Source organism: Sarcophilus harrisii, chromosome 4 (assembly GCF_902635505.1).
Source record: "Sarcophilus harrisii chromosome 4, mSarHar1.11, whole genome shotgun sequence".
Classification (NCBI taxonomy): Eukaryota; Metazoa; Chordata; class Mammalia; order Dasyuromorphia; family Dasyuridae; genus Sarcophilus; species Sarcophilus harrisii.
This window is the reverse complement of record NC_045429.1, coordinates 439,144,515-439,172,396: the sequence shown is the minus strand read 5'-3', so window position 1 is coordinate 439,172,396 and position 27,882 is coordinate 439,144,515. Positions and strand designations below refer to the sequence as shown.

General features: G+C 51.7%; 1 protein-coding gene across 4 annotated transcripts in view; it reads left to right on the top strand.

Annotated features, from left to right (window-relative positions):
• SMG6 (SMG6 nonsense mediated mRNA decay factor) overlaps window positions 1-27,882 on the top strand; it is a 179,600-nt gene that overhangs the window by 146,382 nt on the left and 5,336 nt on the right. For 3 of the 4 annotated variants that reach the window (XM_031967800.1, XM_023503723.2, XM_003770120.4), the window contains exons 14-16: window positions 15,098-15,274; window positions 19,159-19,305; window positions 24,913-25,066. In XM_031967800.1, coding sequence (XP_031823660.1) covers window positions 15,098-15,274; window positions 19,159-19,305; window positions 24,913-25,066 — 478 coding nt within the window. The other variant, XM_031967801.1, reaches the window with a different exon arrangement.

The following is a 27,882-nucleotide window of genomic DNA, read 5'->3' as shown; positions in this document are numbered from 1 at the left end:
AGATCTCTGGGACCTGAGTGATAGGCAAGGCTTATAACCATGCAGTGGCCTGGAGGCAGAGAAAGATGAACTGGAATTGATGACCTGGCAACAAAAAAAGAAACAAATCTATCCTAGCAACAAGGTAGGAACCAGAGCCAGCAACTCTGTTCCTCAATCCCCTCTCCTTGTTGGAAACAAGCTGGGCAGGGAAGCCGACAAGATTCTTCAGAACACTAAACAGGTGATTAAAACATCAGTACAAGTCTTTCCAAGCCGCTCAGAAAGCCAAAAACTCAGTTTGGACACCATCAAAAATTTTCCTCTCTGGAGCTGTATAACCTGGTCCACTGCTTCTGTCTCCTGCTTCTGTGGCCAGATGGGGAGCTCTGTGCTAATGATTCCATAAAACCCTCCAAGTTATCCTGAGTGTATTATCATATGAAGGGGACCTATACTGTATTTTTCCATCAGGGTTTGTCTCCCAGTCCCTCACTAGATCAAATGCTGAGTCTTCAACCAACAAAAAAATGACAGGGCTGACTAACTCCTGGCCAGCCCTGTTTCTCCTGGAGGGACTTTGTTGCGGCATCTAGCCAAGTGTCGATGCTTTTTGTTCATTCTCTCATTTCCAAAATGGCTTCCCAGAGTCTGTTATGAAACACAGAAGATCTGGTAGGCAGTTGGTCAGTAATGGTGAGGTACTTAGCAGGCTTTGAAAGCATGATCAGACAGGGTTAGCAATTTTCCCTAGTAATATTTGCTGATCCTGTGGGTAAAGCTTTATGAGAGAGTGAATCAAGTTGAAACCACCCTTTCTGAGGCTCCAAACTTTCAAAAACAACCAAAACCGTATCTACTGTAGTTGGTATTTTATAAGGGGTTACCTTTTTGTTAATCTTGAGGCATGGGTGATAGAATGTATGATTTAAGGATCTTAAGCCTTTACAATTCAGCATTTACTTTGAGCTCCAGGACATTTCTGCACGTCTCCTGTGGAGACACAATTTTGCTTTCTCTCCTAAATATTTTTCTCATCTTTGATGCTTCAAAGTACAGCACACCATCTTTTTCCATTTTCCACCAGCAATTCCTGGGAAGTCCTTAAATATTTCATCTGGACAACTACACAGAGGAATTTTTTCCCAAGGAGAATTATCAGATATGTCCAGAGATAGGCTCCCATACACACTTGTTCCTAAGCCATAAACATTGCAGCTCTCCAATGAACCAAAGAAGGGGACACACTCACCTCACACCTCTCTTGTTGATTAAGATGGCAGGAAAAGAATGATAAATGTTGGAGGGGATGTGGGAAAACAGGTTGCATTGTTGGTGGAGTTGTGAAATGATCCATCCATTCTGGAGAGCAGTTTGGAACTATTCCCAAAAGGGCTGTAAAACTGTGCCTACCTTTTAATTCAGCAGTGATACTACTGGGTCTGTATCTCCAGGAAATCATAAAGGAGGGAAAAGGACCCACACGTACAAAAATGTTTGTAGCAGCTTTTTTTGTGTGGTAGCAAATAATTGGAAATATGAGTAGATGCCCATCAGTTGGGGAATGGCTGAACAAGTTGTGGTATACAAAGGTAATGGAATATTATTGTTCTATAAACATGATGAGCAAACTGATTAGAGAAAGACCTGGAAAGATTTATATGAACTGATGCTGAGAGAAACAAGCAGAACCAGGAATACAATGTACAATAACAGCAAGAATGTGCAATGATCAGCTATGGATAATTGGTTCTTCTCAGTGGTTCAGTGATCTAAAGCAATCCCAGTAGACTTTGAATAGAAAATGCCATCTGCATCCAGAAAAAAGAACTAAGGAGACTGAATGTAAATCAATACATGCTATGATGTATTTTTCTTTTTTCTTTTTTTTTTTTTTTAATCTCTCCCATGGTTTTTCCCTTTTGCTCTGATTTTTCTCTCCCAGTATGATTCATAAAGCAATGTGTATTAAAAATAAACTTGCTACAATTAAAAAAGGGGGGGTGGGTACTCACTGTTAACCGGTACTGCAGTGCTGGGCATTTTGGCAGAGCAAAGCACAAAACTGAGAGCAACATCTTTCAAATAGGATGTTAGATGTTTTTAATTAGTTTTTATTGATACCTTTGGTTTTGATATCAATGTATTCTTCCTCTTCCCTCTCCAAGAAAGCCATGTGCTATCCTTTATAACAAAGAACTTGGAAGAGGATAAAAATATTTTAAAAGGACTAACCAATACAGGAACCTAGTTCAGTTTTATAATGGCAGTGTTCCACAGCCACAGTGCCTGCCTCTTTAAAGAAAGCAAGCTAGCAGCTTTCCTATACCTTAGTTTGGGATCAAGCTAGGTCATTGTTATTTCATATCATCCAGTTTCAGTTGTTTTGTTGTCATTGTTATTTGGTTGTGATTATTTTATATGTTGTTTTCCAGGTTCTGATTGCTTTAATTCATATACATCTTCCCATACTGTTTATCATTTATCATATTTATCATTTTCACTACTTCTTGTGGGGAAGTAATATTTCATCATACTCATGGTACTACAATTTATTCAGTTATTCCCTAATTGATGGGCATCTTACCGCTGTAAGTGTTTTGATATATATATATATATGAGATATTTTAAATCATTGGCCTTTTTAGGAAAGCCCAGCAATGAAATCCCTTAGTCAAAGGATGTGGATGTTTAATAAGTCACTTCCTCAGCATAATTCCAAATTCTTTCCATAAAAGTTGAATCAGTTTGCAATTCCACTAAAAGTGTATTAATAGGACTGTTTTTCTGCCACTTTTACATCGACTATCTTTTCTTTATCCTTATGACAGCTTGCCAGATTGGAAGCAAACCAAGTTGTTTTAATTTTCATTTCTCTGATTTTGAATATTTTTGAGTACTATTTCATATAGTACTTGCCATTTCACATGAGAAGAATTTGCTATTTTTTTTATAACTGTCCACTCAAACCCTTGACCACTTAATCATTCGGCAGTGGATTTCGGCCCCATTTGTTAGTTCCTTATTCGTCTCACATATCGTCCTTTGTCAGAAATATTTGAGACAGTGAATTTTTCTCTAGTTCACAGTCTCTTCCTCTTAATCCATTTGTATTGTATTCATGGAAGTGCTTTTTAGTTTAATGTAATCAAAGTGAAAGGTGCTTTTCTAATTCTTTTAATTTTGTTATGGTATCACCTTTAACATTTACACTCCATAACTAAATACTAATAAATACTAAATACTTAATTCTGTGATCAGTCAGCCACATTTTTAAGAACCCACTCTTTGTAAGACAAAGCAAAAGTAATTTTAAAATTAAGCTCCCTGCCCTTGAGAAACTGGAGGTAACAAAGGAAGAGCTCATTAAAGTGCTATTTTTAAGTACAAATGAATAAATAAATGCAAATTAGTTATCAAAAATTAATAAAGAATAATAAAAGTAAGAAGAAAAATTTCTTAACACTTACACATATGTGTGAGTATTGATGTGGGGTGTATATACACATACACATCTATATACATACAAAAATATATTGTCTACCATCATGCAGTATTTTATGCCCTTCATTCCCCATCCCCACCCCCCATCTTTGCCAAGAAGTAATGGAACATTATCATTCTGCCACATCCATTTTATCACTACGGATTATAGTTGAGATGATTGTATGTATTGTTTTCCTCTTCTCCCTCAGCCCAACTTTATCTAATACTCGTCACACTTGCCATAATCCGTAACATTCATGTAACACGTTTGTTGAGCCCCTTTCCCCAACTGAGTTTTTGAAAACTTTGTCTCCAATTCTTTGCTGTCCCAGAAAGTATTGCTATACATGGGCCTCTTTTGTTTTTGTCGTTCTTCAGGTATTCAGTAGAATATCCAGCTTAAGGAATAAGGGCATCTAAGCTACTTACTCTCTTTGTAAAATTACAGGTCCAGGTACCCTCTTTCATTAATATTAATTTAGCCAGTATTTATTAAGTGCCTGCTCTGTACAGAACACTATTAAGGATTGGAGAAGATATCAAATTTAGATAAGACCTATCCATATTATCTTATTTGATCCATTTGTATAACAATATAGGCCACATGAATTCAGAAGAGGTTAATATAGAGCCAGTAGTGTAGTAAAAATGAAAGGGAGGTGCAGAATAATTAAAGGAGGTCAAGATAAATTAAGGACGAGTTCTTGACCGTAGTGTATTTGATTTTTTTTTTTTAATTTTGCTTTCTTCAATTAATGAGAATCCACTTTCTTGGACCTCCTTCAACAAATTGCTAGGGATGGTAGTACACACTTGAAATTCCTACTGACCTAAAGTCTGACTCCCACCGTGGTAAACATGGTCTGACACCAGACCCTCAGGTTATTGCCCATGTTTCTCTTTAACTGTTCTTTACTGTTTTGTGGCCATTTGGGAGGAGAGCCTCCTCCCAACCCCACCCTCGTGCTGTGGACCACAAACGTGGTGATTGTCGCCATTCTGCCTGATCCAGCCAGATCAGCCCTACTCGTGGCCACTGCATTTCAGCCTGGAGGAGATAACCCAGTCTTAACAAAAATTCAAGCAAAACAAATTCCTGAATCTGCCATGTCCAGAAAAATCAGTCTCCCCATCCTGAGCCCATCACCTTGAGCAGAGTTGGTGTGCGTGGATTAGCTGATCGGGGTGGTCACTCTCAGCCAAGCTGCTTCACCTCGGGATCACGGCCCCATATGGGGTCATGTAACTGAAAGGGTTTCTGAGTCAAAAATTGACTCAGAATCCAACTTGTGATGAGTCTGAGAGGTTCCTGGCAATGCTCGCCTGCTTGTGTTAGGGACTTCCCTGCAGCCGCAGTTCTGAGCACACGACCTGTGCCCTTGGCGCTGTGGGTGCACGATGCTGCACCTGGGTCAGATGTGAGGTGGCCTTGGGCAAAGCTTTCTCGGGGTGGGGGAAAGGGTCACCAGTGAAGAAAGATCAGGCAGCCGCGGTCCAGACTGGGCAGCCGTCTCCTCGTGGGTGTCGTAGCCCTCTCTGGGCAGCAGTTGTGATGACCAGCCTGAGGGTGCACCGACTCAGAATAAGGTTTTTTAATCTATAGAATAAAACAGGATTAGAAAGGAGGTCATTATGTTGAAATTGTTATTTGAAAAAATAATATTGTAAGTTCACAGCCTGCAAGTTATGAGCCCCTCCTCTAGGTGGCACAGCAGTAGAAGTGAACAAGGGGGTGCCGAGGAGGCTGTGCCAGGCTGGCTGCCCCCCCTACTGGGGAAGAGCAGGAAGGGAGGGGACTCTTCAGGAGGAAGCTCTGGCCACAGGCTCCTCAACGCCCTGAGAGTTTTACCTACTGACCAGCAGAAACCTGCGCTGGAGACTTGGTCCCCATGGGATTTGTGGCAGAGGTCTTTGCATTAGTCTGTCTGCCAGGTCACTCTCTGATGTGTCCCTCTCAGCACCAGGCGCCCCGAGCCCAGGGAGGCTCTTCCCTTCTCTCCCTGAGGCTTTGAGCCTGCTGTGCAGAGAAGTGTCTGAGGTCTGAGGTCTGCCCCTAGAAAGGTGGCCCCTTGGTAAGGCCCTGTAGCACACCCCAGTGTACTCCATCCCTGTGATTTTCATCATGGTTGTGGCCCAGCACAGGAAGGAACGTGCCAGGGAGAAAGCTCTCCCACCACACGGCCACAACCAGGAGAGTTTTCATTTAAAAAGAAACCTGGACCATAGCCTAAGGGTCTCTGGAGAACAGAAGCCATGTGACTTGTGATTGTTAGAGCCCCCGGGATTCTCAGTACCTGCTAGTAGTGTAGTAGTACACAGCCTCTGTGTGGGAATCTGCAGATTAAGGCAGATTCAGGGTGTTTCATCCCCAGGGGCTGAGCTTGTAGCCTCCCCTGCTGGTTTAGTTAGTGAGAGACCTAGCTGCTATGTCCCAAGTCTCAGTCAAGCTAGACCTGAATGTTTTGTGGTGGCAGTGCCATCTGGATGCCCCTCCCAGAGCGCCAGAGCAAGCATTCCTGCCAGTGTGGGTAGCAACGTTTACAGCTCTGTAGGGGCAGCACTGCTGGCCTGTAGCCCGAGCTGTGTATAGCCTATCGTCCGTGGCACGCTGGCTGCTGGGAGGGCATCTTGGTGGCAGAGGCTGACAGAGCTCACAGCTTTCCAGGAGGCCTGGTTTCCATTTGTGGGCAAATGAGAGGAGCCAGTTAAAACCCACAACCACTGCCCTGGGAGGCACCAGTCTCCTGTCTGGCTTTATTTAGAATTTTCAAGACCAGGAATTTCAGGTGGGTGGAAAATTCAGTGTTAGAGATTTGCTCATCCTTAGTGAAAGTATATTACAGATTCTTTTTTGAGGATACATGTGGTACAGCTCCCCCATTTTTAGGGAACCAGAGAGGTGGGGATATTTAGGCACAAGATTTCATCTCTGTCTTGGTTTTTAATAGCAGTTCTGTTCTGCAGTTAATATCCTACAAAACTTGTACAAAACTCACCAGGATGTGTACCCATCACTTGGCCAGAGAGTTAGTGGAGCTCAGAATGGTAACTTTTTAGTGAGTGAGGTGAAGGAAGAGCTGGCAAGTGGCCTCCAGCTCACTGTCTGATGCCCACTTAGCACGACGCCTCGAGTGCCAGAGGCTGAACCGAATGCTGCGGCAGCTGTGGCAGCCAGATGAGCTGCTTGGCTCCCCCGCTCTGCCTCTCTGACTGGCTGTGCCGCAGCAGTCCGAGGAGCCCCAGAGCGGAACGGTGAGAGTAGAGGCGGACGGTGGCCTCCCGGGCACTCCTAGCTCCACTGGAGCCCTGGCGGCCATGCATTCCACTGTAGCTCCCTTCCCTGTAACCCCTCGCAGGTGCCTCTCCTCAGTAGCCTTCAGTGAATCTCCGAATCAAGCCTTGGGCCACCCAACCACTTTCCTTTTCTCCTGTCTTCTGAGAGACCTGGAGGCACATGAAAGGGTTTAGGAGGCAAAGGGCCTGCAGTGGTCACTCCAGAAATGTGGCTCCAGAAACGTTGGGGCCTTGATCGAGCCCGAGAGCTGCCCCATTCAGAGTCGGCTGCGCCACCAGCGTGGGAGTGCTGAGGGCAAGAGCCAACCCAAGGGCTGGTGGCTGGGAGCAGGCTCAGCCTCCAGTGCCAGAGGCCAGCACCAGTTGGGATGTGGTGCATCTCCCTCAGCTTGCCTGCTGGACCCTGGGCCTGAAACGTCACCTCTTACTCATGCTGCTGTTCTTAGTGGGCCTGGCCTGTGTTTGGGGTACTGGGCTTTTCCTCCAAACTCTCCCCCTGGTTGGTCTTGTACAGTTTCCAAGGAGGCCCCGCAGCCAGCCCTGCGCTAGGTTCCGTCTCCAATCTCTAGCCAGGGCTTCTACCGGTTCCGTGGCCTTGCGTCCCCTGCATCTCCTCCTCCTGCCCCCAGATGTCTACTCCTTGTTGGGAAGCCTCTTCCCCAGGAATGTGAATCCACACGGAGGAGTAGCCCATTTCCTTCATCCTCCCAACCCCAGAGGATTCCCTGCCTTTTGGAGGCTAACATTTCATCTGCAGACTCTTGTTCCAGCCGACCCACCCATGACCAGCAAGGGCGGTGCCTTCTGCTCTCATCTGCAGAGCGTGAGGCTTACAAACCTAGTGGCTCCCAGTTTAAGAAAACACATTAATCTGAGTCGGATTCTTGTAGCCAGTCCTGTGGGCTTGGCTTGTTAAAGATGATAATTAACCCATTGCTAATTGGTGTTTTAGAAGTCGGGCCAAGTGGCCCTCTATTTTACCAGCCTTGGCGCGGTGGGTTTGTGAGCTGTTCTGAGGTTGCTTAATAGCTACAACAAGACTTCACTTTCCTGTGTGCCTCTTATTTGCTCTGAGGATATTCTGTAAAATTAACAAGCAGTAAATTTTGATTGAAGGTTTCAACAAATGTGAGGGTAATTGGCTCTCCTGGTAACAAGAAACAAGAATGGCAACCTGGAACTTTTTTGTTTGTGGGGGAAACCGTACTGGGACTGTGCCCTCAGCCAGAGGAGCAAAAGAAGGCAGGCCTCGAAGGGGTGGAGGGGACGATGCTGGTCAGCCCTCTGGCTTTGTTGCTTCCACAAGAACAGGTTGTGGAGCGGAGCCGCGTGGCCCCGAGAGGCAAATGGGGCCCAGCTGCCGGGGTGCCCCTTCCCCCAGAAGTCAGCCAGTTAAATGTGAAGAGGCCGCTCAAGGCCTGTGGCCACTTCTTCACAGAGGGACCAAGTCCCAGGGCTTGTGGGATGCTATGGGATTCCTGCATGGACAGGGGAGGTACCAGCAGAGTGTGGTCCTCTGCTTTGTCCGGAATTGAGCCCTTTCTAGTGCTTGAGTGTTTCCATTCACACCAGGAAGGGGAAGGCACATATATAGTACCTTCTGTGTGCTAAGTGCTCTCCACAAACATGTTCCCATTTTGTCCCCACAGCCACCATAGAGCATAGGGCTACTATTATCCCCATTTTACAGTTGAGGGAACTGAGACAAACAGAAGTGACATGACTTGCTTATTAGGGTTACACAGCCAGAGTGTGAGACTGGATTTGAACTCAGGTTGTTCTGATTCCAGGCTCGGCGCTGCCTCTACTGTACCTCCTACATTCTAAGGACATTCTAAGGATTTCTAAGGACAGTGTTATTCCTCCTTTCCCAGCTGTCCCCCTTCCCTGCCTGCCCAGCTCTCGCTTCTCCCTGGGAAGGTGCCCTGGCTCAGTGCCGGCTGCTCCACTCACCACTTCTCACTTTCAGTTTTTCTTTCTGATTGGCTGCTTGCGTGTGTACCTGGTCTGGTTGATTAAAGAGCCCCAGAGACCAGAGTTTCACTTCCATTGATGGATGAACTCTGCCCCCGACATGTGCAGGGAAAAGATTGCTCTTTCTCTGACCTCCTCTGGGTAATCCCTCACCCCCAGCCTGCTTTTCCTCTCAGCAAAGACTGCATGATGGGTTGGGGGGGGGGGTTAATATGGGGCCACTCTTGGCGCAGAGAGGAGGGGCAGCCATGGAGCAGCTTTCCTCTTGTCGAGCTGGCCTGGTCCCTGGTGCCACCAGGCCCAGACACCCACCAGGCCCACTCCTCCCTTCTGCAGAGCCCGCTTGGGATCTGAGCATCCCAGGGCGAATGGGTGCCACAAAGCACTAAAAAGCTTGCTGAGTTTTTCCCTTGGGGTCCCCAGCAGACATTTCAGAAGGTCCTGGGGCATTTCCTCTTGTCTAGAAAGGCTTGGGCTGGATGATGGCTGAGTTTTGTCAGCCAGACCAGGCCCACCTCTCTGATGAGCATGCTCTCGCCTCTTCCGCGCTCTCCTGTTGGGCCTTCGGAGCCCTTCACCCCCCTCGAGCCCACATTCGGCTCACCCGACCGAGCCCCTTACTGTTCCCCCACCTCTCTCCGTCTGCCCAGACTGCGGCTCCTGCCTCAGCCTCCTTCCTTCGCTGTCCTCGTTGTTGGAATTGTTTTGAAAATACCTGTTTTCTCCCCAAGTCCAAAACGTATTCCCTGAGGGTGACTCGAAGGCAGGTTTGCCCAGAGCCTGATAACCCAGTGGTGACTCTATGGAGCCCGTGAAAGGGCTGCTCCCCCACCTACACAGGACGGGACCTTGTCCAGTCTGGCTTGTTCCAAGGGAATGCCCATACTTATGCAAAAGGCTGTTTCCCAGCAAATAGAACCTTCCAGGACACAGCTGAACCCAAAAGTAAACGGAGATAGCTCCTTGGTGGCTGAATTAGTTGGCACAGAAGTCATGTACTTTGTGGGGAAAGCACCCCAGCAACATGATATGAAGGATGGAACAGGCCAGGAGTTGGCAATATCTGTGAATACATTCTGCCTGATACTAGTTGTACAACCATGTGACACCAGTCACTTGCTTTCTGGAAGCCTCACTTTACCCAACTGTAAAATGGGTCTGGCTCCAAGGGCAGCTGTGAAGCTAAAATGACTCAGTTTGTGTAACATACTTCTCAGGCTGTATGGTGCTCCATAAGTGTCACCCTGGGAGAAGGACGGCCAGGGAGCGTCTGGATTTTCTCTTTGGATTCCTGATATTTAGCCCTCGGCTTAGGACACAGGAAGTGCTTAATCAATGCTTTTTTGTCCCTTCTGTTCATTTCTCCACTCCGTCCACCTTTGTCAGCTCCCCTAGCTATACAGTTCTCTGCTCTGAGTCCCTCCTTCACAGCTCCCTTGTCCTGGAGTTTAAAGCTGCCTGGGGCTTCGCTGTGCACACCACTTGCCGATCTCTCTGTTTTTCATTGATAGAGGATGGAAAAAATGTGCTCATGAACAGAGTGATTGTGGGGATTATGTCATAGGCTTCATCTGGACTCCTTCCTCCCCAGCAGGCAGGCTGGCTTTAACCCCTCCGTTGCTGGGAGGTCTTTCCCGAAAGGGAACCTCCAGGAATCTGCTTTTTTGTTCGTCTGGCTTAGAGAGTCCTCGCCGTCCTGCTGCTGAGTGTTCTCTCTGAGGTGGCTGACAGAGCTTTTTTGCTGACCTGGAAGTTCTGTCCATGGATAGACAATCTCTACATGTCCCAGCCCCCATGGGCTCCCTGTAACAAGGAACTCAAGGCTCTGCCCGGCTTGGGCCATATCAGGATAGTACAAGTAGGGCAGAAGGCCCCAGAGGCCCGAGGGTCCCTGAGAGGGCTTAAGTCATCTTCCGCCAGAGAGAGACAGACACAGTGACAGACGGACAGAAAGTGAGGGGCGCGGAGAGCGGGAAAAAGGGAGTGAGACAGAAACAGAGATACACACTAGAGGGACAGCGGGAGAGGGACAGAGACAGAGAGGAGAGATGACAGCCCGGACGCTGACAGCCCATAAATGCCTCCAGACTGACCAAAGCACTTTCTGAGCAGCAACTCCTGGGAGGTGGGGGATGTCCCCGAGAGTGAGTGAGGACCAGTTTAGGGGTGTGGCTTGTTCACAGTCACTATAACTCCTAGGAGTCGATCCCGGGGCTCCTCACCCTCCCAGATGCTCCTTTCTGTCCCTTTCTCAGGGTGCTCCAGGAGGGCAGAGCCACCCGGGGTCATTAAATCCAGACCAGTCTCACAGAGTTGCCTGCCGGTAACTAAGAACTGATGTCACTTTTCCCCAGGATCACATGGCCAGGAGAGGTTGGGGCTGGGCTCGAACCCAGCTCCTCTGGTCCCAAAGCCAGCTCTCGCTCTCTGTCGCGAGCGTCTCTGTTGGCTTTCTGGGCCAGGCAGGCAGCTTCTCCTTCCAGCTTGCCTTGGTCCTTCCCTCCTGGAGCTGGGTGTCCCAGGGTGTCTGTGCCCTTCACACCAGCTGCCCCTGAAGGAGCCACGGCTGCTGCTCTTGATGTTTACCTGCTAGTGATGGGGAGTACCTGTGGGCCTCGCCCCAAGGGCGGTGCCCAACTTTGGCCTGGCTGTGATGCAGAGTAGAGTCAGGTATCCATGCCGAGGACCCCCCTCCCCCTGCCGCTGCCCAGGCTGCCCCCGCCTGCCCATTACATAATCCTCCTCTGTAGTGGGAGCGGGGGCAGAAGGTCAGAGGTCACGGTGGGGTCAGGAGGCTGACACACACTGTAACGACAAGGTGGTTAAAATTAGACCACAGAGAGGAAACTGGCAATCTTGGGGAAACGCAGAAGTTTCCTCTGCGAGTGAGCGGCCGGGGGTGCAGGGAGGCCGCTGTGCGTGCTGCTGCCAGGCGATTACTCATTTCAGCTCTGGTCTGGAGTGCTGTGAGCCCCTGCTTCTGTATTTCTGGCCTCCCTTGTCACACGCCTGGGTACACGCAGCAGGACCTGCCGCGGCCCGGCCTGGCTCTGGGAGAACTTCCCTCCCCACCAGGGTGAGCCCGAGGGCAGCCGGGCAGCCCCCAGGCCCATCCGAGGCAGGGACCCACATGGGAGGAGGGAGGAAAATGAGCCTGGCTAACAGGGCCCAGGGTCCCAGCCTCCTCCCCGCCCGCCATCAATCACCGGGGGTATTATCCTCCCACTGAGGACCAGACCACCATCCCCTGATTCAGCATCGGAAACTAACGTGATTGATAGTGGGAACGGCACGAAAAAAGTGTGTGCTCTGTCACCTTCCCAGTGCGAGCTCTCAGAGGGCACCAGCTGCCTCTTCGGTTCGCGTCCCCAGCTCTCTGGCCTGGCCTGGCTTCTCCTGGCCCAGACTTCTCTGCCAGCTGGTTCTAGCTGACCCCAGGGGGACAGAGACTAAAACCACTGAGTCCCTGCCCTCAGAGAGCTCCCCTTCTGTTCATCATAACCACATGGGCACTCGGCTCAAGTCAGAGGTGATTGGTTCCTTTTTGACATGGGATTTTATTTAATTTATGCCTCAGTCTGTGCGGCATCAATCAGATTGGAAACTCCTAGAGAGCACAGGCCCTGACTGTCTTCTGTGTCCCCCTTGATAACACTGGGGACCCCCAGGCTCTGTCCTGCTCCTCTTCTCCATTTAGAGACTGTTGGGGTGTGCTTAGCACGTTCGCTCCCATGGTCTCTGCAGAGGCTCCGATCTCTTTGTCAGCCCTCCCCTCCCTCCCCGCCTCCAGGCTCACGTCTCCCACTTTGTCCCTCCCTCAGACTAAAGGTCTTGTTCACATCTTCGGCTCATCTCTCCTTCCCTCTCCCTAGTTCCCCCATTGCTGTCAAGACCATCAGACTACTCCCAGTCACCCAGATTCCCAACAGGGACCCTTATCCAACCAGTGGTTAAGTCCTATCGTTTCTACCCTTGTTGCATCTCTCATGGAAGCCCCGTCCTGTCCTCGTGACACCATGGCCATCCCCAGGGCAGGCCCTCAGCATCTGGATTTCTGAGAAAACCTGTTGGAGGGGGAGGGGTCTCTGCTTCAGTTCTGTCTCTGTCCGTCACACACACTCACAATCACACTCTCACACTCACACATACTCTCATTCACACACACACTCACATACTCTCACTCATACTCTCTCACACTCACACACACACACATACACACACATACTCTTACTCTCACACACACACACTCACACACACACACACTCACATACTCACACACCTCCACCCCCATTGGCGCTCAGTTGGCTTCAGGATCAAATCCCAAATCTTTTGGCTTTCCAATCCCTTCATCACCTGGTTCCTGTCTACCTTTCTGCTGAGTCTTTTTTCCCTCCCTCCCCACCCCATCCTCTGTGACCCAGTCACTCTGGCCCCCTTAGTGTCCCTTACACACCACACCCCATTTCCCTCTCTGAGCACTTTCCCTGGCTGCCCCTTCATACCCTGGATACTCATCCTCCCTCCTCATCTCCCCCTCCTTGCTTGTCTGACTTCCTTCAAGTCCCAGCTAAAACCCTATCTTGTGCAAGAAGCCTCTCCCTGCCCTCCTCAGTCTTAGTGCCTTCCCTCTGAGATGACCCCCAATCTATCCTGTGTAGATCTCGTTTGTAGGTGGTTATTTACTGTGTTGCCTTTCTCATTACACTGGGAGATCTTTAAGATCAGGGTTTCTTTTCTTCCTTCCTTTTTTTTTTAAATAGTATTTTTCCAAATACATGTAGATAATTTTCTTTATTTTTTAGTGGTTAAATTAAATTATTTTTATAGATTTTTTCATTTAAATAGTTTTTTTAATTTTCCAAATACATGCAAAGATAGTTTTCAATATTCACTTTTGTAAAGCTTTGTATTCCACATTTTTCTTTCTCCTTCCCTTATATCTCCCCTCCCCAAGACAGTAAGCGATCTGATATACTTCCTTCCTTCCTTCCTTCTTCCATTCTTGCCTCCCTCCCTCTCTTCTTTCTTCCTACCTTCTTTCCCCTTTCTTGCTCGCTTGCTGCTTACTTTCTTGCTTTCTCTTTCCCTCTCCTCTCCTTCTAGCATGGTGTCTCACACATGGCGAGTTCTTAATAAATGTGAGTTGACCAGCCACTTGACGGGGTCTCCAGCCCAGGTCCCTGTCCAAATGGGCCCGGCGCCTGCTTTTTGGAGCTCAGTGTTAAGCACATTATGAGAAAGATAAGAAAGAGTCTTCCTTATTGAGGATTCATCTCATGTCCTCTTATGTAGCCTTGGCTCTGTGACCTAGTGTTGGATTGTGCGAGACGGTCTTGTCGGTGCTGTAAGCATTCAGAAAAGGGAGGGCGAGATTAGTGAGGAGGGCCGGAAATGACTATTCCAAGGGGAAGGAGTCTGTTTACTTGGGGACGTCACATTTAACCTCCTCACTGATGAGCTTAGGATTCTCTGTGTGAGACAGCAGGATGATGAGGTCACCAAAGGCCAGAGAAGAGATAGATACTCCAGCCCCCTCCCCCCCCAAAAAAAAAAAAAAAAAAGATGGACTTGGAAGTTGAGGTGTGTTTGTATGTGTTTATGTGTAGGCATAATGGGAAAGGATTCCAGATTCTGCCTATGGAAATTCCATCTGAAAGTCTCATAAATGTGATGATTACTGGAGATATTGAATTTCATTTAAACTAAATCAGCCCCAGCTTCCCTAAAGCACTCACTTGTGTTCAGATATAGTCATGTGGGAGAGGAATAGTGTGAGCTCGTGAGGGGCAGAACTTTGGAGAAACCCCACGGCCTCCTTCAGTCACCACCTGGCTTGCCTTCCCTTTCCTGGTGTCTGCCCACCTGAGCCTGGGGGGCCCCTTGGGTCCCCTGAAAGCTTGTCCAGAGAAGTTCACTGTGATTTACAGCCAAGAAGGGGAACGTAAAGGTCATGGTGGGGGGAGGAGGGGTGCAGGAAGAGGTGCTCCATTGAGATTGATGATATTGTTGCCCTTCCCCCTAACAAGGGGTTATAGCTGCTTGGGCTCCCCCCAGTATAGTTCTCCAATATACTCCCTTATCCTCAGATGAGATTTTTAAAAGTTGGAAGACTCAAGGACACACAAAATACGGTCTGCCGAAGGTCCTTTTCACTAAAGAGAAAGCCTGTGGCCATTTCTCAGAGCATCTCCTCCGCACTTCTGAGAACTCTTGTCCAGCCTGGTCTCCAAGACTCCCATACCCAGCAGCCTCCCTAACTCAGTCACTTGGATATGTTTTTCATGAGCCCCTCGGTCAACGGCCGGTCCCTCCCACCATCTTCTCTTTCGGCAAATGTTTTTTTCTTTCTTTCCCTTCACTGTAGGTTATTGCAGCCGACTGCAAGAGGGTCACAGTGCTGAAGTATTTCCTGGAAGCCCTTTGTGGACAAGAAGAGCCTCTGCTGGCATTCAAGGGTGGAAAATATGTGTCAGTGGCGCCCGTCCCAGACACCATGGGAAAGGAAATGGGAAGCCAACAGGGAAAACAACTGCAAGATCAGGTAGTGTGCGGGAAGCGCGGGCCACGGCCACGGGAAAGCTCCCCGGGGACCAGCCTCTGCCCGGGGCTCCAGCTCCCTCTTGAAGCTATTTATAGCCACTCCAAGCTGGGCCTGGGGAGAAGCCTCAGCCGCCCCACAGCGGCTTCTCACGAGTGCACTCTGCTGGTGCCCCTGCCTCGGTCTCTCCTACGAGTTCCAGATGCTGCTTTTTAATACTGCAGGGGGGGGGGGGGGGGGGGGGGGAAGATTTAATAATGTACAGCTCTGGAGGCTTAGGAAAGGGGCTGGGGTGAGGGGGGTGTCAGGGTTCAGGGTGAGGATCAAGTTTATAGACATGGAGCTGAGGGCTGCACAAGGCTGAACTCCAGCCTCCAACACACGTCCAGGAAGAGCTGACACTGCTGGCCCCCTCCCCCCACCTCGGCCGCCCTCCCTCCCTCCCTCCCTCCCTGAACATCCTGATGTGATTAAGGAATTCTCCTCTTGTTTGTTTGCCCTTGCTTGTTCCTGTAACCCTTATTTTACTCCAGGTCCTGAGAGAGAGAGACAGAGACAGAGAGACAGAGGGAGACAGACACTGTATGCCTGTGTACATGCAAAACATGACTGCTGCCAGCTTCCCTGCCTTGGGCGCGCGCGTGCGTGTGTGTGTATGTGTGCGTGTGTATGACAGACAGAGAGACAGAGACAGAGTGTCTGCCTGTGTATGATAGTGATACTGGCTCCCATGTATCTCTGTAAGTACGTGTATGTGAGAGACAGACAGATAGAGAGGAGACGGACAGAAAAGAGACAGAGACAAAGAATAGAGACAGAGAGAGACTGACACAGACAAATAGAGACAGAGAAAAGAGACAGAGACAAAGAATGGAGACAGGGAGAGAGACAGACAGAGAAACAGAGAAAAGAGACAGAGACAGACAGAGAGGAGACAGAGACAGAAAGAAAAGAGACAGAGACAAAGAACAGAGACAGAGAGAGAGACAGAGAAAAGAGACAGAGACAGAGAGAGATGAGAAATAGACACAGAGAGAAGAGGCAGTATCTGCCTGTGTATGATAGTAATGCTGGCTCCCATATATCTGTGTATAAGTACGTGTGTGTGAGAGACAGACAGACAGAAAAGAGACAGAGACAGAGAAGAGAGACAGAGAGAAAAGAGATAGAGACAGAATATTTGCCTGTGTATGATAGTGATACTGGCTCCCACATATCTGTGTGTGCATGTGCATGCATATGCATATGTGCTTGTCAGTGTGTGAACATGAAAGCCTCCTGTCTCCAGGCTTCCTGCTTGTTGTGTGTGTGTGCCCATCATGTGCCTGAGTGTGTCTGGGTTCTCAGGGCTTTTGTTTTCCTTCTTGCCCCTACAGGTTGAGTCTCATTCTCCAAAGTTAAAGACATAAAAGAGGGCTTGTAAGGGAAGTGGTGGATAATTATGGAAATTGCCCAAAGAGCTTAAAGTCAGGGCAGCTCGTCCTCAGGCCAGCCACTGTTGGGTCTGTGACGGTGCCCAGTACTCAGTGGGGCAGGGGGTGAAACCAGGATCAGCTGAGAGAGCAAGGGCCCAGTAACTGGCCTTTGGCCCATCTCCAAGTGAATGGGAGTCTTAGGGAAGCCAGCTCCATGTGGTTGGGCCCAGTGCAGGTGGGAAGACTGATTCCAGGCAGAGTAAAAGGCGTCATGGTAATCACTTGTATCCATAACATCCTTTTAGTGGTACAGAGCACTTACCCCAGATGACATCTCACAGGAACAGGGAGGTGAGGCCTGAGCTCAAAGCCCATGTGCCCTGATCCCTTTTTCTGTCTGTCAGACAGAGGGGTTGTACCTTAGACCCTTCCAAGGGCCCTTCCAGCTCCAGCTTGGTGAGCTCTCTTAGAGATGAAACTGAGGCTGTGATTTATCCTAGATCACCACTCAGCTCCAAGGCTTCCCATGCTTAAGCTCAGTATTGGGGCCTACAGAACAAGTCTCTTGTTGTAGTACCCACATTCTCCTCTTCCCGTCTCAGCCCACTGACCAAAACAGAGGTCATGACCCACATGAGGCTGCCTACTTCTTCCCTTTCCCACGAGTCTCCTGGGTTCCCTTCTGTGAATGGTTCCTGGGAAACCCTCCGTCGCCCAGCCTGTGTCATTTCATAACCTAGCACTTCCTCATCTCTGGGAGAGCTCAGCCAGTGAGCCTTACTAACTACCTCTTGACCATGGGCCAGCTCTCCCTAAACTCAGCCACGGCCTTGGTGATGGCTGAACATGTGGGCTCTGTTCCCCAGAGACTAGCCAGGTGTCCTGCCTCACTTCATCTAAGTGTCAGCAAGTGAGGAAATGATTTGGGGGACGAATCTTCCTCCTTCCTGGGCACAATCTGAACCTCTAGGGAGAAGGCCCTTAGACCAGGGTGACAAGAACCGCTGACAGTTCGGGTCAGTCGCTGTGTGACGCTACACAGAACTAGCTCCCCGCAGACCCATGTCCCTGGCGAATGGGCCAAAGGCCACGGTCGCTCTCTCTCTTGTGGTCTGGAATCTCCCCTCTCCTCCAGATAACGACCTGAGATCTCCATATCTCGTCCGTACTGTCGGCATGAGGCAGGGCAGGGCAATTAGTGCTCCATGTCGGTGGCTCACACGCAGACCCTCAGAAATGCTCCTAGAGCACCCATCCCCACCTCTCCCTAGCTCAGGTGTTTCAAGGCCCTGCTTTTAAGTCATGACTTTCCCTTCTTTGCAGCCAAGCCCACAAACCTCATCAGAATCTGATCTTCTGATGAGCAGTTGAAGTGCAGAGCAGAGTCTGGACATTGCCTGGGAAGGGTTATCAAAACTTACTCAGCCAGGACTGGTAGGACTGCCCGGGTCCAGCCTTAGACGTGCAGCTGGGTCACGGGAGCAGAGAGCAGGCACCCTCAGCGCCTGGGTTTCTCTTTCACCGGGCGCCTGCCCCTAGACAAAGGAGTGTGGCCTGGGCTTCTCCTGTTGGAGCCGCCAGCAGGAAGCCTAGGAGGCAGTGTCTTGGAGCCCAGTGTGAGGCCCACACCCTCCCCGGCCCTCTCCATCTCCCCCTGCTAACCCTGTCCCTCCAAGGAAGCTTTCCCGAGCTCTGTCGGGCAGCTGCATTTTCTCTGCTGACCAGGGCCAGAAAGAGAGAGGAGCAGGATCTGGGACCACCCGGAGAGCGGCCTCTGAGAGCAGAGGCTGCGGTAGGGGAGGTGACGACCCTCGGGTGGAGTTCTATCAGGCTGGCAGCAAGTTTTCCTGAGCTGGATCCCCTTGGCCCTGGCTGCAAGGAAAACAGCTCGGAGGCCTTCGGTCGAGCACTGCTGGAAGTGGGGGAAACGGGACGTTTCCACCCCCACGCTCTGGTCCTGAGACGGGCCGTCACAGACTCTTCTGGGCCGCAGCCTCTGAACAGTGCTCCCTGGCTCAAGGGAAGTGGAGTGCCCGACCTCCAGCTGTGGGCCGGCCTGGATTCCTGTCTCATATACCAAGCGTGCATTAGGTTTTGCTTTGAGCAGTGCCATTTTCTTCCTTGTTTTTTCATGTAATTGTTTCAGAAGGATACTAGTCAGTCCACCATAGAGGATATTTGGGGGAATGATTGACTGTGAACATGCAAGAACCTTTAGGTTATACAGGAGGATCTGGCTGGGAAGGATGTGTGTCAGTGACTGCAAGGGAACAACTCGGGGCCTGCTGGAGGGCACACTCTGGGCCCAGCGACCCAGCCCAGGGACCGTTCTTCAGGGCACATTTTGAGCATCCAGGGTCGGGTTGAGCTTGGGGAGGGGGAGGAGTGGAAGGCAGAGCCTCAAGTAAGGTCTCTGGGTTTACTGTCTCTTCTCCTGCCTTTCTCTTCTTGGCCTGCTCCTGCTGCTCAAAGGAGGACGATGTGGTCATTGAAGATTTTGAGGAAGATTCCGAGGCTGAAGGCAGTGGGGGCGAATATGACATCAAGGAGCTGCGCGCCAGGAAGCTCGCCCTGGCCAGAAAGATAGCAGAGCAGCAGCGGCGCCAAGAAAAGATCCAGGTGTGTCTGGGAGGGCGGGGGGAGGCTGGGGGGGACAGAGAGCACCCTGCACGTGGCTTGTGGGGAGACACCCTGGCTTTGCCAAGATGCGTCTGCGAGTGGCCCTGCCACTTGCCAGGGGCTTCCCTGGCTGGGACCGTCCTTCCTGTTAGGTCTGTGGGGTTAAGGATCAAGAGATGAGCCCTCATGGAGTTAGGGTGTTCTGTCTAAACCAGGGGTTTTCACCTCTGTGGCGCCCCTGTGGGCTCTGCTGAAGCCTTGCATGCCTCTTCTCGGGATCATGTTTTTAATTGCATCAGAATCCATAGGATCACCACCCTCCCCCACCCCCCCCCAAGAAAAAAAACCCTCCAAAACTAATGACATTAAAATGCAGCTACAGAAATATATATTTTTAAAAGTCAAAAACTAGTTTTGGATCCCAGGCCCAGAAGCGCTATTCTAAACCTTCCCAGAAACTCCTTCAGATAAGGTGCTTTTCCTCCCTCCCATCCCCAGCTCCACATTAAGCCTCCTCGCTCCCTCACTTCACATGTCTGAAGGGCCAGCAGAGCCCCCTTACAAGTCTTAGAGAACCTATTTCCCATTCCTTTACCCTTTTTTTCATCATTTTTGTGATTCCCCATCTCTGTGCATGATAGAAAAATGCTTTTAGTTGCCTGGCACAGAAGTTCCATCCTCTCAACCCCAGTAGACTCTCCAGAGTTTTAATGGTGGAGCTTGGATCACCGGGGAAGCCCCTCTAGCCATACCGACTGGCCCCTTTAAGAGAAGGCCCCACATTCACCATTACTGGCTGCCCTGCCTCCTGTCAGCCTCCTTCCTCCGGCCTCACAGCCACAGGAGGATTTCTCAGCAGAGGAAAAATTCCCCCCCAACACCCCCCTCTTCCCCCTTTAATGCCCAGGGCCCTTCACTTCCATAATTCTTCATTTTCCAGCCTTGAACGTAAGCCAGACACATCTGTCTGGCCATATGCGTGAACCCTGCAGTCTGTGCCGAGGTGGCTGTAAAACAGGACCGGTGAAGGCCCTTCTGGGAGAATGCACACATGTGTGTACCCTCGGGCCTTTGGCTCCCTGCCCAGAACCACTGGGCTTCGTCTCTCCAAACCCACGTTAACCTTTTCTTATTTTTCCTCTTTTTGTTTAATTTAGGGTAAAAAAATCCCAAGGAAAAGGTATAAATTGTCCTGGGAGTGGGGGAGAGGCTCCCAGTTACAGGGGCCATTATTGTTGGCAGGTACCTGGGTTGCACTAATACAATAAGGAAGAATGGAGCATCAAGTGAATTAAGATTGGGGAGATGGGCCGTAAATTAAACTGCTCTGAACTCCACCAGCCTCCGAGGGGTGTTAACTGAGAGGTGTAAGTCAAGTCCCTGGCTCTCAGGGCCTTTTACAGATGCAGCAAAACAGGAACCACACATGTTTGGGGAAAGGGATGTGAAGATGGGGTTCAAAAGCCTCCCCCTCCCCCCTTCCTTACTCGCAGACCGGACCCCCGGGCCTAAGCTCATCATCCATTGCCGGGGGTGGAAGGAGGGGAAGCTCTGGGCTCTCTCCACGGTGTACTCCTCCCTCCTTCCGGAGCTGCCGAGGGGCTGTGGAGTGGGGCCGAATGGAGGTCAGAGCAGGGGTGTGGGCAGTTCCTTGGGTCTGTGCAGCTGGAGCTGAAGTATAATCAAGACCCTCCAAGTTCAGGGCAGCCAAATACTGCTTTTCCCCTCCACCCCTGCCTTTTTTGTGGTTAGTCTGGCCCCCGTTTCCTCGGTCATCCCTAATGCCCCAAGCCTGCGTGCCCGCTTTGCCCCTCTGCCTGAGGACTCTCCACCAGCCACATCTAGCGTCGGGTGGTGGGAGCTCTGGGATGGACATCCTCCCCGAGGCGAGGCTTCTTGGCACCTTGCCCCCTCGCTGGCACTGCTGCCCTGACCCCAGGAGGTTCCTCTGGGCTTCAGGCTGCCACCAGCTGGGAGCGGCCAGGCTTCCTGAGCAGTCGCAAACATCCCACCTGAAGCACAACAGTCTCTTCCTCTGACCATGGCTATTGTTCTGCTCTGCATTACAGCAGCAGCCCCGCTCGCCAGCCAGCTATGACATGTGCTCTGAAAATAGCTCTCCTCCCCTGTCCCCTGCCCGCCCGCCTCCTGGACAGGCAGTCGCTCCTTTGTGGCAGCCTGAGGAGTCAGGATCTAAATATAGCTGGGGAGTGTGGGGGGCTGAACAATGACCCCCCTACACCTGTATGAGAGCGGCTCAGCTTGCCCGCAGCGGAAGGCAGACACCCAGGCCCGGCTCCCGCCTGGCGGGAGGGCCAGTGCACTACCAGCTGAGGAACACGTTCACACCAGGGCAGGAAGGGGTAGCCATAGGAGCCGCCCTCCCAGGTTGTACCCTCCCCAAAACCCCTCTTTTCACAGAGTGGGAAACAGGCCCAGAAAGAGCCTTGCTTGAAGGTTGTGCCATCCTCGGCCTTCCCTTGTACCATTTCCCTTTCTCATTCAAGCCAGAGGCTTTTCTGCAGCATTTATCATGTGCCCGCCCTGGACTAGAAACTGTGAGGGAAACCAGATAAGAAGAAAATGCGTCCCTGGCCTCAGGAGGCTGCCGTTCCGTCCGGGGAGACAAGCTGAACCCCCAAGCAACTGGTTATCAGTGTTTGGTCCCCAGGGATTGAGAGACAAGAGGGCTGGGGGCAGCTTCCTCTCCCAGGGTCCCCATGAGCATTAGGTACCCCTTGAGTTCAGGGGAGTTGGGAGGGCTCTACAGGACCAGGGTGCAATGTAGGAGCCTGCTGGCCTCCCACCTGGGCACTTCCATACCTTCCTAGAGGCTCAGCACAGGCAGAAGGTGGGGATAACAACGTGCTGGGCTGTGCCCGGGCTCTTTCTGGAGGGTGGGTGGCTTTGGAAGCCCTGTAGGCCTGACGACGAGCCAGCTTGGGCAGGAGGGAGGAGAGCAGCTCTGCGAGCCCTGGCCTTCTTAGGAAGCCGTGTCTTCTGGCCCAGGGAGGCCCGGGCTCAGTTCAGAGAACTCGGGTGCCTGAAGCCGTGGGAGAGGGAGCAGGCTGGCCTCTGGCTGGCGTGCTGCTGCCCAGTCTCTGCTTGGCTCCCCAACACCTCCACGGGCAAGCTGAGCCGGGGTTTTCTCTCTCGCCCACTTAGTCATGTCAGCCTTCAGAGTGCCCCCTCTTTAGAGGAGGAGGAGATGGAAGAGGGTTTTTTCAGGGTACCCAACCCATTTGCCACCTCCTAGCAAAGACAGAGGGTCCTTAAGAAACCGGCTTTGTGGCAGAGTGAAGCTCATTGCCATTGTCAGATCTGCTCTCTGGGAAGGGCCAGGGATACCCGGTGCCCTCTCCTGCTCTGGGCCCTCCCTGCCCAGCTCCCCTTTACACCTGGTCTGAGACCACATGAGCCTCAGCAGGGCGACATCCCCTTCCGGGGCAGCGCGCTTGGCTGAGGGCCAGGCAGAATTTGTATGAATCACCAAGCCCTCACCCCTCACGAGCCCTCGGCAGAGACTTCTGCAGCTTTTTATTCATACAAACAAAAATAAATCCTGCTACCGGCCTCTGAACTCCACTGCAGAGCCCCCTCCCCCCCACTCCCCAAGCATCCCCGGGCTGGGAGCGGGGACTTGGCTCTCTCCCCGCCGACCTCACTTTTTTACACTCCCCGCGCATCCTGTGTCCTTCTCTCACCGTGCGGCCGAGGGATCAGAATGGGACGTGACGGCCGGCACAGGCGCCATGCTCAGCTGCCAGGAATCTGACGGGTAAAATCTGGAAAAGTTGGGAGGGCAAATGCACCACACGCGTGCTCGAGCACACACACACACACACACACACACACACACACACACACTCTGAGTGCGCTGCAGAGACATCCGCAGAGGGAGCAGGCCTTGAGAGGGGCACCCAGAGGCTTCGCCTTTTCTTCTCTGCCCCGTCAGGGAGGCCGTGCCGGGCCGAGGGCCTAGAGCAGACCATCTCTGGAGGCCCAGCTGGCACCTGGGGAAAGGGGAGCAGCTCCTCTGAACCCTGATGACACTCGGTGAGGGCATGGGGGGGACAGGAAACAGTTTTTTGGTGACTCACTGGGCAGAGCTGGGGCAGGGGAAGTTCGCTACAGGAGGCACCAGATGAAGGGGCCACGGCTTGACGTCTCACTACCTCTGGAAACCAGGAGGATTGTTGCTATCACAGGCCCCACTGACTGTAAAACTTTGATCCTCCAGATTCTTCCCTGGCTCTGAGCCAAAACGCAGAGAGCGTAGACCTTTTTAACTTGCTTCTTCCCATCCCACCCTCAGAGCTAACCCTGGGGAAAGGCCTGCTTGCCTCTTCCCTTTTGCCTCGGCTTCCATGGGGGCCTGGCATCTCTAAGTCCGGCCTGCCATCAGCTCAGGTCCAGAAGGTGGAAGAGGACCTTAGGGCTGGACAGCCTGAGCAAGGTAAAGATGGCGTCCGTACTCAGTCCCAGAAGGCCAGTAGTATTGGCGTCCTTGATAGAGGGGACGGACGTGCCCTGGCGGATCTCGGCCCGGTGGATGACAAGGCTGGAGCAGAGGCTCCGGGCAGGGAAAGGGCGAGAAGGCCAGCGCCCCAGGAGGGAAGGTGGTGAACAGGGCAGATGCCGCCTTTGGGTGGAGCAGACAGGACAGGAAGAGGTTCTCGAGCTGTGGGGTTGTGGTACTTGGGAAGGGGCGTGACCTGACTGGTGCGTTCTCACGCCCCGAGCTCCCTGTGGGCACGCCTCAGCAGAGGTGTGAGGCGGGCTTGTCGGCAGCCCCCGGGATCACGGGGGCAGCATTCCCTTAGTCAGAAAGAGAGGTCCCCGAAGGTCACGGGGAGGCCACCTTCTCCTGCCTCTAGAAACCCTGGGCTTTCAGTTTTACTGTCATCACCAGGGAAACTGGAGCAGCACTTCTCTTTTCTGTGGGTGGCGGAGGCTGGGCTCCCCAGAACCTGGCCCTTGTCAGTGCCCTTGCCCCAGCCATGACCTGAGCAGTCACGCCACGGTAGACCCGAGGCTGGGAGTACGGGTGCTGCACTGTGCCCCTCAGTGGGAAAAGCGGGCTGGGCCTGTGCTGTCACCCCTCACCCAACAGGGATGAGAGGACCCAAAGCCCTGGAAATATTAACACTCAGCCTGATTAAAAAGCCAAACAGGATCTCCCACTGGCTTCTATAGCAACTGAGTGGAAGCTCATGCCATAGAAGAGTGGGCTGCTCTTGAGACCTGGGCCCTGCACTTCTGGGGCCCCTCAGAGGCGCACCAAGGCAGGAGGGCTGGGTCTTCGTAGTCTTGATTTAGATTTGTTATCACAGTCTGGGCTCCCTGTAAGTGGTAGGACAGACCAGGGACCTAGAGTGATTTCATGAAGCCCATAAAACCTTGACCAGTGACCAGGAGAACTCAGCTTCCCAGGTAACCCGCCTGGACCTTAACAGGATTCTGGCTTTCTGCTGGTGGTGTCATTGTTGTTCCTCTGCCTTGAGCCTGGGGGAAGGGGGGGGGGGGGGCTCCCTTCTCCTCCACTCCCACAGGGCGGGATATGGACCCAACTTCCAGGTAACCCATCAGCCTGCCTGTGTCTTGTAGGCCGTCCTGGAGGACCAGTCTCAGATGAGGCAGATGGAGCTAGAGATCAGACCCCTGTTTCTTGTCCCAGACACCAATGGCTTCATCGACCACCTGGCCAGCCTGGCACGGCTGCTGGAGAGCAGGAAGTACATCCTCGTGGTGCCCCTCATCGGTGAGTCACGCCAGAGAGGCGGCAGGGTCATGACCTTCCCTCCACAGCCCCGGCCACTTGTATAAGGCAGGATTCATTGGGAACCTGGGAAGGAGCGGGGCAAGGGACAGTTTTTGGACAAAGCAGGACAGATGATTGGGGCCGATGCATGGCTTCGACTGCTGAGCAAATGGACTCCTACATCCCAGCAACTAGGGCCTGCCCCAGCCCAGCCCTTGTTTTTATCCTTATAAAGCTTGCAGTAAAACAGCAGAGCTGGTTCCCGTTATTGGTAAACACTCAGCCCTGGCAGATAACGGCAGTACTGCTGGGTGGTCTGGCACAAAGTCTGGGAGGATTTGAGTGGTTAGATGCCTTTGGTCTGATTGTCTTAGAGCTTTTCACTCTGATTCTGTTGGTTGGAGGTAGCATTCCTCTGGCCAGTGTCACCCCAGACTGGATCGGGCTGGCAAGACATGTCTAAACCAGCCCAGGTTTGAGTGGTCGCCACTGTCCGGCTGCTGGCACTGGTTGGCCATCAGCATCTCGGAAGCTCAGCCCAGTCCTAGGAAGACAGAGACTCCTTGGGCTTCTGTTTTGAGAGATCGATCTGCCCTGTGTCCTGGCACCTTAGCACTCTTCCATCAGACAGGGTCTTGACAATGTGTCAGGTTGGCTGGGGGACTGTTGCTAAGGAGTCCCATTCCCTGGGAGCGTGGGGGAAATCTGCCCAGAACTCCACTTCTGCCACTGCTTCCCTGCCCTGAGCTGGGGAGAGGTACGAGGTCACTGCCCCAGAGAGATGATTAGCCCCCAGATTGTCACAGAAACTTCTGTTGGCCCCTCCCTGATGGGCCACAGACCCTGGCAGGGGGCGTAACAGCCGTATGCTAGGAAATTTTTAATAATCAGCTTTTGTGAGGAAAAAAAGATATACATACAGTACAGTTTGACATTTTGTCTGGATCATTCAGATTTTCTCATCACTTTCTAAAGTCTAGATGATCAACAAAACGAAAAATCAAACCTTGATTTTTTATCAGTTTGCTGATTTCTAAGGCATAAATGTTTTTTACTGAAAATTTAACAATTGGCTCTCAGGAGCTGGTAAGAGCTGGCTCCAGCATGCCCCTGCCATCCAGCCAGGAAAGGCAGAAGGCAGAAAGAGATAACAGAATCCTGAGTGAGATTCTGGAGGGAAGGCAGATAGTTTTTGAGCTGGCTCCAGCGTACCGTGGGCAAAAGCTTCCCTGAGACACAGCTACTCGTGTCCCCAAGGCATATCACCTGAGAGAGGCTGGTCTCCACTTCCTTCTCAGAACCACCCACCCTTTCCTGAGCCCTGGGGTGTGGAGCAGCCCCAGGGCCATATTCTGCCATGTCTGGCCTGGTCTGGGCACCCCAGGAAGCCAGAGAGATGGTGAGTGGAGGCAGACCAATTGTTAGCCCAGCAAGGGATGGGCTTGGGGGGCCCTTTGGGCCAGGTTGCATCCTCCAGGCTCCCCAAAGGCAGCTGGACCAGATGATGCAGGCACCTCAAAGGTGCTTCCATGTTTTACAGAATTGCCCTTCTCGGGGACAAGCTTGCAGTCTTAATTGGGGAAGCAAAGAGCATGTAGATGAGCAAGTTTGGATTATAAGTATGAGAAAACAATCTGAATTTATAGAGAAGACTCTGGTCCAGAGGACGCTGCAGCCCTAGCCACCCTCTCTCTGACCCGCTTCAGGCTCTCAGGGCCTGCAGGCCCAGGGACTCCAGGGACCAGCTCCTCTTCCATCCGGGCAGCAAGGGGTGAAGTCCACAGCTTTCCACTGGGCCTCTTTCTCTTGCCCTTTAACCCGCTCCTTCTCCTCAAGCCTGACCCCAGCATTGAGAAGTCCTGCCTGGTGCAGAAGCACAAACAAGCCTCCCTTTGAAGCCTGTTTGGTTTGGAGCAGGAAAGCGGATTTGGGGATGGGATACCAGCTTTTCCTGTTTGATGTTCCTCTGGCTGCTGTACCGCTCCCCTCCCCCTTCCTCCCCCCCCCCCAGAATCCCAGCTGAGCCTCAGCTTATGTGTGTGTGTGTGTGTGTATGTGTGTGTGTGTGTGTGTGCAAATGCTTACACATATGTGTGTGCGCACACACACACACACACACACACACACACACAGAGGCTGTGTGGGGCAGCTCCTCTAAATACCCAGACAGTGAGTGCCAGGCTTACCATGGAACAGCCTGCTCATGCCGACTCCCCAGGCTCTGAATCACTGTGCTTAGGAGAGGCCTCAGACCCCAAACTCTCCCCGAGCCCCCAAGGAGTGCATATTTCCCACTTGATCTCAGGCTTTTGGCTGGAATCTTGGAAAGAATCTTCACCAGAAATGGAGCTGTGTCTCAGACACACACACACACACACACACACACACACACACACACACACACACACATGTTCTTGCTGTGTCAGAGGTGACAGGGGCTTACTGAGGCAATGGATCCTGCTAATCTTTTAAAGCATTGGAGGTGCTGTCCCCCCCCTCCACTTGGCTTGTGGCCTCGCCCATTGTGCTAACGGGCATATCCAAAGCCTTGGTCTTGACAGCTCCTACACCCCCTTCTACTCCAAGTGTCCCCAAGATAGAGGAAGAGGAATTTCCCCTTGCTCTTATTACCTCCCTCATCCCTCCCTAGGCCACATGCACTCCCTGCCCTCCGCCTTCCCCTCCCCCTCTGGGGAAAGGCACACCATTTGGCAAGTAGGAACCTCGTGGTTCCAACACCAACCCCAGGAAATCCTTTTGAGATTCTGCAGGGAGGGAGAGAGGGAATGCCAAGGGGCAAGCTGGTCCAGCAGAGT